The 12,827-nt window shown below is 39.2% G+C and overlaps 1 protein-coding gene across 2 annotated transcripts in view; it reads right to left on the bottom strand.

Annotated features, from left to right (window-relative positions):
- Positions 1-1,269: 1,269 nt before the first annotated feature.
- The window catches only part of SLAIN1 (SLAIN motif family member 1), a 74,052-nt gene continuing 62,494 nt past the window's right edge, over positions 1,270-12,827 (bottom strand). For both annotated transcript variants that reach the window (XM_019921139.3, XM_019921141.3), the window contains exons 6-7: positions 3,071-3,353; positions 1,270-1,846 (exon numbers count right to left, since the gene is read on the bottom strand). In XM_019921139.3, coding sequence (XP_019776698.1) covers positions 1,771-1,846; positions 3,071-3,353 — 359 coding nt within the window. In that variant the 3' untranslated portion in view covers positions 1,270-1,770. The remainder of the gene's footprint in view (positions 1,847-3,070; positions 3,354-12,827) is intronic.

Below are 12,827 nucleotides of genomic sequence, written 5' to 3'. Positions count from 1 at the left end.
AATGTCACATCCCTTGGGCTCAGGGTCTTTACTTTTTAAATGGTGGTAATAGGAGGTGATTGTTAAAAATTAGACAAATATATAAAAAATTTCTAGCACAGTCACTAGCAAAGTGACTAAGAAAGTGCTTGTCACTAACAAAGTGCTCAATAAGTATCACTTCTCCTTTGATACCTCACCTCCTCTAGCCCACATTTCATTTAAAGGACAGGCTAATTAAAAGCCAGTCTTTTAGTTCCCCATGGAACTATGTAGAAAGGCACATTTCTTAAAAATAAAAATCCCTAATGACCTTCAGGAGAACTCTGTTTTAAAACTTAACATTGACACCTTTTACCTAACCTTTCCATAGCAACTTGAGGTGAAAAGTTTTCCAGTGTACATCAAATACAGTGTAGACTAATGATAATACTTCTGACACTGGGAAAAGAAATACTTCAAGTTCAACCCCCCCAAAATATTGGAATCTCCACTGACAGTATTCATCCACAAATGGGTTTCTGGGCAAGAGGCTCCTTGGGTTCTAGTGACCATCCTAAGTGGTACCGAAACCCCACTGCAGAACTAAAACCTCACATCTCTTCTCCCAAGCATTTTAGAGAGAGAGAATTGTCTACAAATGTGAACATTCTGCCTACCCGCCTCAGGTATAAATGCTCTGTACAAGAGCATAACAATGACAATACTTTCACAGTCGTGGTGAAACGTAGGCGTGGTATTCGTACTGTTTATGCTGCACATTCATGCGTGACCTGATACTGCTGAAATAGTCTTTATTTCTGAACATTCCAAAACAGCAGTGTACACAGTAACAAATATGAAGTCATATACCATAAGAAAGCATTCATTAGTGCAAATGGATTTTGTAAAAGGTCTATCAAAAAGATTTATTTGCTTTAAAATGCGTTCATTTCCAGAAGCATTATTAATAAAATGTTACAGTTTCATCTTCTGTAAAAGTATTGAAAATCAATTGTAGTACAGTAGCAAACATTGCAGGTATTAAGTGCAATGAGCTTGTGATGCCATTATAAATATGAAACTCACGTATGACAATAAATTAACAATGAAAACAACAAGACCATTTCACTCTGTTGTCTGGCTGTCTCAGTGTTCAATGCTTCAGATTACATTGTGCTCATTCAACATAATTTTATGTCTCTCAAATTGTTATGATGGATTTTTGCTGATATATCCCTAGAGCTAAAAAAATAGTACCTTACCACAAAAATATTTTTATGGCACAAAATTTAAGTTGTTCCACAGTGGTTCACGTAGGTGTAAAAAGAAATAGGCACAAAAAATAAAATTCCTGTAAACTATAAAAAAGTGAATTTCAAAGCATACGTTATAGAACCTGGTTGTAAAGATGCAGTGTATTAAAATACAGAACATGTAATGGGAAGATGTTTAGAACATGTAAGTAAATTGAACAAGTTACTTTAAGAAACTCAGATGGCAAAGAAAGCATTATGGATACATCTCAATTCTCTCAAAAAGGATTCAGGTACATATCAGTTCTACAAAAACTTCCTAGCTCTAAGTGTCACAATACTGCAACCATGGATTTGTGAACGCTGCAGTATCTCAGGCAAATATTTAAGTGCAATAATTAGTCTCTGGTGATTGGTCCATTGAAAAACAATGCAGTAAATATGTTAAAACGCAGAAGGGAAAGAATATCCCAACACCCGCTGTTACCCAGCCAGCTAGGTAACACGACCCTCATTTCCACTTCTTTCCAGCTGTTCAAACGTACATAGAACTGCATCAGTAGCAACCATCTCTCCAGTTTCCATCCCTCAGAGTGCTGAGTGAAGACAGAGGCTTTGGAGGCTGAAGGAAACTATAAAGGAATGAAAAAAGGACACGGCTTGTAAGTAATCCCACGAGTCTCATCACTTACTTTGATCTACTCTCCGCCACTCCAGCAGTGACAACGTGCTGGCACCTTCCCAAGTGTGCCTTGTATTTCTGGGCCTTCAACATGCTCATCTGATGGAAAGCCCAGTTCTCAGCACGTTGCCACGCATGTTGTATGTGCACAAGCAGATTTGCAACCTAAGTGGAAAATGATCAATACCCTTAGTGTATAAAGAATATTTTAAAATCAGAAACAGATAAACTCAGGAGAAAAATGGCCCAAAAACATAAGTGGTTACTTCATTGAATACAAATTGAAAATTTCTTCATGTTATTCTGTCTTACAAATAATCAAAGATTTGCCTATTATATTGGCTGAGAATTTGAAAAGAATGATAATACCCAATGTTTGCCTAAGTTTGTGGAAACAGACCCTCTCATTGTCTGGCAGTGACAGCCCTTCCAAGAGGTTAGTTTGAAGACATATATCCAAGGATAAATGGACTGTCCACAATGACCTACATATATCAAATTATGTGATTCTATTCAGTCACAACTGCAACACAGCCTGGCATTGAACAAACATGCACCAAAATGATTTCTATCTGGAGAGTAGGATTATTTACTTTTCTGTGTTTGTTTTACAATAGTTTCTGAATTTATTTTTGATCTGAGCACCTATTTATCGGAAAGGAAAAACTATTTATAGCTACCCGATGCATAAAGAAAAAGTACTTGTTCTCACATCCTGCCTCTTCTACTCTGTCCTCAACTCGCTTTTATGGAATTGTTTTTAACCATAAGACACTCCAGGAGATCCAGTTCAAGAAGGGCACGTCACAACCATAAGATCATTGAACAGGTGCCCTGCAAGCAGGCTGGAATGTTGAAAGAAAAAAAAAAAATTCTACCTGGAACATACCAAACTTACACCAACATAAGCTAATAAAGCCCCAGTTAAATATCACTAAGATGCTTTTAAAATCACGACTGTTGGGGGAGGGTGTGTATGTGCATGTGCCTAACGACATTTTTGCCCATTTTGATTACAAATTGATTAAAAAGGTATTAAACGCAGAGGCAGGAGGTCACGAGTCAGGCCAGAAGGCGCGAAGTGACCTCCCAGGGTTAGACAAAGGCAAAGTCAGGATGGTTCCCAGAGCAGTTTCTAAGTGCAGACTGCAGACGAACGAGCAAAGGTTCTTACCTTCTGACAGGCTGTGCAATTTTGCTTCGAGGCAGGTTACTCCCGTTTATTGCCAATGAAGGTCTTGGGAGTGCGCTGCGGCCCACTATCCCAGAAGCTGCAGCTTTGTTGGGGGCAGGGATCCCCGTGTTGGAGTATAACTGTAAGCCGTTGGATAAAGGCATGTTACTGCTGCCTTGAACGGTTGGACTCACGTAGGCTGTGGCTTTAAGAGGCTGCCGGACAGACACTGGGAAATGTCCCACGCTGTGGATTCTGTGTTGAAGCTGCCCCGGTGATGGAACTAGAAGAACAAAGGACGCTCACGTGAGAGAACGCCTACCACTATGTACACGTGTGTTATGTTCAAAGCAGCTGATACTGTTGAAAGGGTTTTACATGTATAGAAATTTATCTACATATATGCATGTAGATAAATGAAACACGAGTTCCAGACTGCATTTAGTATTGGAAAATTCTACTTCGTGACAAGCGTCTCCTTCTCTGTCAATCAGCAGCAACATTTTTGAGTGCCTGACTATATTTAGAAGCCAGCTGGAACAACAACCTTCTTTCCTTTAACAAATTTGAGCATCTCTGAGTTCTCACAGGATTTCTTCCTTGCTTGCTTGCTTGCTTGCTTGCAAGACATTAGGATTTCTTGATGGTTGCACCGGGGATGGTTTCATGAGGATAAAACAAGGGGACAGGGCTTCCCTGGTGGCACAGTGGTTGAGAGTCCGCCTGCCGATGCAGGGGACACGGGTTCGTGCCCCGGTCCGGGAAGATCCCACATGCCGCGGAGTGGTTGTGCCCGTGAGCCATGGCCGATGAGCCTGCGCATCCAGAGCCTGTGCTCCGCAACAGGAGATGCCACAACAGTGAGAGGCCCACGTACCACAAAAAGAAAAAAACAAGGGGACAATTTAATAGCAGTAATTATAGAAGGGTAGACAGGTGGCATTGGTAGGCACAAACAGCTTATTACAGACTTTTTTTTTTTTTTTTTGCAGTACACGGGCCTCTCACTGTTGTGGCCTCTCCCGTGGCGGAGCACAGGCTCTGGACGCACAGACTCAGCGGCCATGGCTCACGGGCCCAGCCACTCCGCAGCATGTGGGATCTTCCCGGACCGGAGCACGAACCCATGTCCCCTGATCGGCAGGCAGACTCTCAACCGCTGCGCCACCAGGGAAGCCCATACAGACATATTTCTTAAATAATTTTCATCATGACATTTATCTCATAGGGTTGGTGGGAAGACTAAATGAGTTAATCCACATAAAGCCTTACAATGGCTGAGTAACCACTCAGCAAGTACTACCTTGATAACAGCAGCAGAATCTGTGAAATGAAGGGAGCTCTCTGGGTAAGAACCCTTAAGAACTTTATCAATATACTGGCCCATCATTGTGCACTATTTCACATTAAAAAACAATGAACTGTTTGGCAGAAATTTTAAAATTTTATAAATCCTTTTCTCCAAGGAAAAAACTGAATCACAAATTTAACATAAACTTATACATACAACATTACCTGTTGTTTACTAACCACTCTAGCCTCTGCTGCCTAGTACACCTGTGATGCGGTTAACACAAACAGACCCTGTTTTCTAAAACAGTTTAACTGATTTTGAACTTAAGCACAGAATATACAACAGATATCTCTGATAAAAAGTGAGGAGAAAGACAAAAAAGTCTTTTTTTTAGTATCTCTTGAAAGTATTTCCTTAAATTAGCTTTGTTCAAGTATACATTAGTGAAATCTATATGTAGGAATGCTGATGTATGTGTATGGTAGCCAAAAAATTCGATGAAAAGTGAGGTCTCTAAGATTCTGCTATAGTTCTGTTTCCATCAAGCTTTAGGGACACAGTAAACTTGTGTTGGCTGGCAAATCATCTCTAAGATCCTTTCCAACCAATTCTGCAATTCCTTAATTTAGTAGCATCTAACTGTGAATGTTCCAACATATTGGCTTATCAACTGTAACAAACATACCCCACTACTGCAAGATGTTAATAACAGAGGAAACTGGAGGAGGGGAAGGGGGACATGCGGGGATATATGGGAACTCTGTACTTCTTGCTCAATTTTTTTGTAAACCTCAAACTGCTCAAAAACAAAGTCTTAATTTTTTAAAAAAACTCAACAGGTGAATTCGGCCCAATTTCTTCTGAAACACAATATACATAAAGTACCTAAACGTTAAGCCTAGAGCAGAATGAAATTCTGAAGTGAACACACGCGTGTAACCATATCCACAACAAGATGTGAAACACTGCCAGCACCACAGCAGGCTCTCACATACCCTCTCCCAGGCAGCACTCCCCCAAAGTCACTGTTATTTGCACTTTTATCACCACAGACTAGTTATTCCTATGTTGAACTTCATGGAAATGGAATTATATAGTATGTTCTCTTCTTTGGCTCAATATTATGTTTTTGAGATTCATCCATATTTGCATTGCTATGGGTATTCCATTGAATGAATGTCAAAATCCATTCTTCTGATGATGAAAAGCTTGGTTATTTCTAAGTTTGGGGTTTTATGAACATTCTTGAATATGCGTTGGTGTTCAGATGCATTATGTTATGGGTATATTCCAAATTTATAACTATTAGGATAAATGAAGTTATTAGCAAAGCTGCTGAATACAACATCAAAATACACAAATCAACTGTATTTCTAAACACCAGCCAACTAGTAGAAACTAAAATTTGAAAAAGATACTATTTATAAAAAACATTTTAAAAGCCTGTGTCCTTGCCACTGAGCCACAGCCACCCCTGCCGCCACAGAGGACCCTCCTAAACTAGTAGATACAATTCAAGACTGAGTGAAAGATCAAGTGGCAACAAAATCTGAACTTGCCGTGTGGATGAAAGGCTCTTGGTGCTGCAGCCAGGAATCAGTGCTGTGCCTCTGAGGTGGGAGAGCCAACTTCAGGACACTGGTCCACAAGAGACCTCCCAGCTCCACATAATATCAAACAGCGAAATCTCCCAGAGATCTCCATCTCAACACCAGCACCCAGCTTCACTCAACGACCAGCAAGCTACAGTGCTGGACACCCTATGCCAAACAACTAGCAAAACAGGAACACAACCCCAGCCATTAACACAGAGACTGCCTAAAATCATAAGTCCACAGACACCCCAAAACACACCACCAGACGTAGACCTGCCCACCAGAGAGACAAGATCCAGCCTAATCCACCAGAACACAGGCACTAGTCCCCTCCACCAGGAAGCCTACACAACCCACTGAACCAACCTTAGCCACTGGGGACAGACACCAAAAACAATGGGAACTATGAACCTGCAGCCTGTGAAAAGGAGACCCCAAACACAGTAAGATAAGCAAAATGAGAAGACAGAGAAACACACAGCAGATGAAGGAGCAATATAAAAACCCACCAGACCTAACAAATGAAGAGGAAACAGGCAGTCTACCTGAAAAAGAATTCAGAATAATGATAGTAAAGATGATCCAAAATCTTGGAAATAGAATAGACAAAATGCAAGAAACATTTAACAAAGACCTAGAAGAACTAAAGATGAAACAAACAACGATGAACACCACAATAAATGAAATGAAAAATTCTCTGCATGGGATCAATAGCAGAATAACTGAGGCAGAAGAACAGATAAGTGACCTGGAAGATAAAATAGTGGAAATAACTACTGCAGCTCAGAGACCTCTGGGAGAACATTAAACGCACCAACATTCGAATTATAGGGGTTCCAGAAGAAGAAGAGGAAAAGAAAGGGACTGAGAAAATATTTGAAGAGATTATGGTTGAAAACTTCCCTAATATGGGAAAGGAAATAGTTAATCAAGTCCAGGAAGCACAGAGAGTCCCATACAGGATAAATCCAAGGAGAAATACACCAAGACACATATTAATCAAACTGTCAAAAATTAAATACAAAGAAAGCATATTAAAAGCAGCAAGGGAGAAACGACAAATAACACACAAGGGAATCCCCATAAGGTTAACAGCTGATCTTTCAGCAGAAACTCTGCAAGCCAGAAGGGAGTGGCAGGACATATTTAAAGTGATGAAGGAGAAAAACCTGCAACCAAGATTACTCTACCCAGCAAGCATCTCATTCAGATTTGATGGAGAAATTAAAACCTTTACAGACAAGCAAAAGCTGAGAGAGTTCAGCACCACCAAACCAGCTTTACAACAAATGCTAAAGGAACTTCTCTAGGCAAGAAACACAAGAGAAGGAAAAGACCTACAATAACGAACCCAAAACAATTAAGAAAATGGGAATAGGAACATACATATCGATAATTACCTTAACTGTAAATGGACTAAATGCTCCCACCAAAAGACACAGATTGGCTGAATGGATACAAAAACAAGACCCATATATATGCTGTCTACAAGAGACCCACTTCAGACCTAGAGACACATACAGACTGAAAGGAAGGGGATGGAAAAAGATATTCCATGCAAATGGAAACCAAAAGAAAGCTGGAGTAGCAATTCCCATATCAGACAAAATAGACTTTAAAATAAAGACTATTAGAAGAGACAAAGAAGGACACTACATAATGATCAAGGGATTGATCCAAGAAGAAGATATAACAATTGTAAATATTTATGCACCCAACATAGGAGCACCTCAATACCTAAGGCAAACACTAACAGCCATAAAAGGGGAAATCGACAGTAACACATTCATAGTAGGGGACTTAACACCCCACTTTCACCAATGGACAGATCATCCAAAATGAAAATAAATAAGGAAACACAAGCTTTAAATGATACATTAACCAAGATGGACTTAATTGATATTTATAGGACACTCCATCCAAAAACAACAGAATACACATTTTTCTCAAGTGCTCATGGAACATTCTCCAGGATAGATCATATCTTGGGGCACAAATCAAGCCTTGGTATATTTAAGAAAACTGAAATTGTATCAAGTAGCTTTTCCGACCACAACTCTACGAGACTAGATATCAATTACAGGAAAAGATCTGTAAAAAATACAAACACATGGAGGCTAAACAATACACTACTTAATAACGAAGTGATCACTGAAGAGATCAAAGAGGAAATTAAAAAATACCTAGAAACAAATGACAATGGAGACACGATGACCCAAAACCTATGGGATGCAGCAAAAGCAGTTCTAAGAAGGAAGTTTATAGCAATACAAGCTCACCTTAAGGAACAGGAAACATCTCGAATAAACAACCTAACCTTGCACCTAAAGCAATTAGAGAAAGAAGAGCAAAAAATGCCCAAAATTAGCAGAAGGAAAGAAATCATAAAAATCAGATCAGAAATAAATGAGAAAGAAATGAAGGAAACGATAGCAAAGATCAATAAAACTAAAAGCGGGTTCTTTGAGAAGATAAACAAAATAGATAAACCATTAGCCGGACTCAGCAAGAAAAAAAGCGAGAAGACTCAAATCAATAGAATTAGAAATGAAAAAGGAGAAGTAACAACTGACACTGTAGAAATACAAAGGATCATGAGAGATTACTACAAGCAACTCTATGCCAATAAAATGGACAACCTGGAAGAAATGGACAAATTCTTAGAAATGCACAACCTGCCAAGACTGAATCAGGAAGAAAGAGAAAATATGAACAGACCAGTCACAAGCACTGAAATTGAAACTGTGATTAAAAATCTTCCAACAATCAAAAGCCCAGGACCAGATGGCTTCACAGGCGAATTCTATCAAACATTTAGAGAAGAGCTAACACCTATCCTTCTCAAACTCTTCCAAAATACAGCAGAGGGAGGAACACTCCCAAATACATTCTACGAGGCCACCATCACCTTGATACCAAAACCAGACAAGGATGTCACAAAGAAAGAAAACTACAGGCCAATATCACTGATGAACATAGATGCAAAAATCCTCAACAAAATACTAGCAAACAGAATCCAACAGCACATTAAAAGGATCATACACCATGATCAAGTGGGGTTTACTCCAGGAATGCAAGGATTCTTCAATATACGCAAATCTATCAATGTGATAAACCATATTAACAAATTGAAGGAGAAAAACCATATGATCATCTCAATAGATGCAGAGAAAGCTTTTGACAAAATTCAACACCATTTATGATAAAAACCCTGCAGAAAGTAGGCATAGAGGGAACTTTCCTCAACATAATAAAGGCCATATATGACAAACCCACAGCCAACATCATCCTCAATGGTGAAAAACTGAAAGTATTTCCACTAAGATCAGGAACAAGACAAGGTTGCCCACTCTCACCACTCTTATTCAACATAGTTTTGGAAGTTTTAGCCACAGCAATCAGAGAAGAAAAGGAAATAAAAGGAATCCAAATCGGAAAAGAAGAAGTAAAGCTGTCACTGTTTGCAGATGACATGATACTATACATAGAGAATCCTAAAGATGCTACCAGAAAACTACTAGAGCTAATCAATGAATTTGGTAAAGCAGCCAGAAACAAAATTAATGCACAGAAATCTCTGGCATTCCTATACACTAATGATGAAAAATCTGAAAGTGAAATCAAGAAAACACTCCCATTTACCATTGCAACAAAAAGAATAAAATATCTAGGAATAAACCTACCTAAGGAGACAAAAGACCTGTATGCAGAAAATTATAAGACACTGATGAAAGAAATTAAAGATGATACAAATAGATGGAGAGATATACCATGTTCTTGGATTGGAAGAATCAACATTGTGAAAATGACTCTACTATCCAAAGCAATCTACAGATTCAATGCAATCCCTATCAAACTACCACTGGCATTTTTCACAGAACAAAAAATTTCACAATTTGTATGGAAACACAAAAGACCCCGAATAGCCAAAGCAATCTTGAGAACGAAAAATGGAGCTGGGGAGGAATCAGGCTCCCTGACTTCAGACTATATTACAAAGCTACAGTAATCAAGACAGTATGGTAGTGGCACAAACACAGAAATGTAGATCAATGGAACAGGATAGAAAGCCCAGAGATAAACCCACGCACTTATGGTCACCTTATCTTTGATAAAGGAGGCAGGAATGTACAGTGGAGAAAGGACAGACCTCTTCAATAAGTGGTGCTGGGAAAACTTGACAGGTACATGTAAAAGTATGAGATTAGATCACTCCCTAACACCATACACAAAAATAAGCTCAAAATGGATTAAAGACCTAAATGTAAGGCCAGAAACTATCAAACTCTTAGAGGAAAACATAGGCAGAACACTCTATGACAAAATTCACAGCAAGTTCCTTTTTGACCCACCTCCTAGAGAAATGGAAATAAAAACAAAAATAAACAAATGGGGCCTAATGAAACTTCAAAGCTTTTGCACAGCAAAGGAAACCATAAACAAGACCAAAAGACAACCCTCAGAATGGGAGAAAATATTTGCAAATGAAGCAACTGACAAAGGATTAATTTCCAAAATTTACAAGCAGCTCATGCAGCTCAATAAGAAAAAAACAAACAACGCAATCTAAAAATGGGCAGAAGACCTAAATAGACATTTCTCCAAAGAAGATATACAGACTGCCAACAAACACATGAAAGAATGCTCAACTTCATTAATCATTAGAGAAATGCAAATCAAAACTACAATGAGATATCATCTCACACCAGTCAGAATGGCCATCAACAAAAAATCTAGAAACAATAAATGCTGGAGAGGGTGTGGAGAAAAGGGAACACTCTTGCACTGTTGGTGGGAATGTGAATTGGTACAGCCACGATGGAGAACAGTATGGAGGTTCCGTAAAAAACTACAAATAGAACTTCCATATGACCCAGCAATCCCACTACTGGGCATATACCCTGAGAAAACCATAATTCAAAAAGACTCATGTACCAAAATGTTCACTGCAGCTCTATTTACAACAGCCCAGAGATGGAAACAACCTAAGTGCCCATCATCGGATGAATGGATAAAGAAGATGTGGCACATATATACAATGGAATATTAGCCATAAAAAGAAACGAAATTGAGCTATTTGTCATGAGGTGGATAGACCTAGAGTCTGTCATACAGAGTGAAGTAAGTCAGAAAGAGAGAGACAAATACTGTATGCTAACACATATATATGGAATTTAAGAAAAAAAATATGTCATGAAGAACCTAGGGGTAAGACAGGAATAAAGACACAGACCTACTAGAGAACGGACCTGAGGATCTGGGGAGGGGGAAGGGTGAGCTGTGACAAAGCGAGAGAGAGGCATGGACATATATACACTACCAAACATAAGGTAGATAGCTAGTGGGTAGCAGCCGCATAGCACAGGGAGATCAGCTTGGTGCTTTGTGACCGCCTAGAGGGGTGGGATAGGGAGGGTGGGAGGGAGGGAGACGCAAGAGGGAAGAGATATGGGAACATATGTATATGTATAATTGATTCACTTTGTTATAAAGCAGAAACTAACACACCATTGTAAAGCAATTATACCCCAATAAAGATGTTAAAAAAATTGTTTTTAAATAAAATACTTAGGAATAAATTATAGATGTATTAACCTCTATATAGAAAGCTACAGAACTTTGACAAGATGATCTAAATAAATGAAAGAATGTTCCATGTTAACGCATTAGAAAACTAATATTTTTAAGATACCAATTCTAAAATTTATCTACAGATCCAATAAAATTTCAAAATCATTTGAAATGAAATTATTCATGAAGATACTCCCATTAATTCTCCTACACACAAGATAGATAACCACCCTTGAGTTTAAAAAAATAACAAAGAGAAACTAGTTAAGATCAATAGACAGAATCCTAATTTTACAAATGAGAAAACAAGAATCAGAAAGGATATGGAGCTTTCCCATGAACTTATGATTAATCATCCTAATCATTACCCTATTTGCTACCATCACAACTGTATTTTCCCTTCTATGCTTATACTATTGACTTTTGTACTGAAGTGTAGAATTTTTATCTCAGTTAAATTTCATCATGATATATTTGGCCAATTGTCCTAACCTCCTGACATAAAATTAGTAGTCTTCTCAGTTTCTCACCATTAGTTCACAGGTTGTCTTCTCTGTCTTTAAACAAGCCATTAATTCAAATATTAACAGATCAAGCCCTAAGATACAGCCCTATGGCATTCATTTATACATTCGTTCAAACATTTACTGAGAGTTCAATGTACCCGGCAGCATGCCAGGTGCTGGGGACAGAAAATCAGATGCACTATGGTCCAAGCCCAGAGGGAGCCAGTAGGCTAGTATGGAAGACGACATAATGACAGTAAAGTGTAACACTTTACTGAATGACAGAGGTAGGCACCAAAAATCTAACCCATTCTAGACATGTGTTGGAGGTACACAGGGTAGTCTGTTAGGGCCACCAGGGAGTCTTCTGGGTGCAGACTTAAGACATCTGGTTGATGGCGCTTGGCCACACACTGAACACACTTCAGGCCTCCCGGGTTTGGGCATATCAATACTGGGACTGTGACCTTGGATCTGCCACCCAGGGGTCAGCCTCAGACTTAACCCCAACTACCCCTACAGACAGCATGAGTAGGAGGTGGGGGGGCGCCCTGGAGCCAGCACATCCCCACACAAAGCGAACACACACACACACACACACACACACACACACACGATTTTACTTTCACCGTGCTGCTCATCACTGGGTAAACTGTACAGAGGATGAATGACACACTGTGGGGCAAACTGAAATGAAGTAGATGAATCCTACTTTAGACACACTAAAATAGAACTTCATTTGCCAGGGGAAAGCTCTGGACTGGTGAAAAATAAGACCAAAGTAACAGCTA

The sequence above is a fragment of the Tursiops truncatus genome, chromosome 18, assembly GCF_011762595.2.
Source record: "Tursiops truncatus isolate mTurTru1 chromosome 18, mTurTru1.mat.Y, whole genome shotgun sequence".
Taxonomy (NCBI): Eukaryota; Metazoa; Chordata; class Mammalia; order Artiodactyla; family Delphinidae; genus Tursiops; species Tursiops truncatus.
This window is presented reverse-complemented; position numbering and strand designations above follow the sequence as displayed.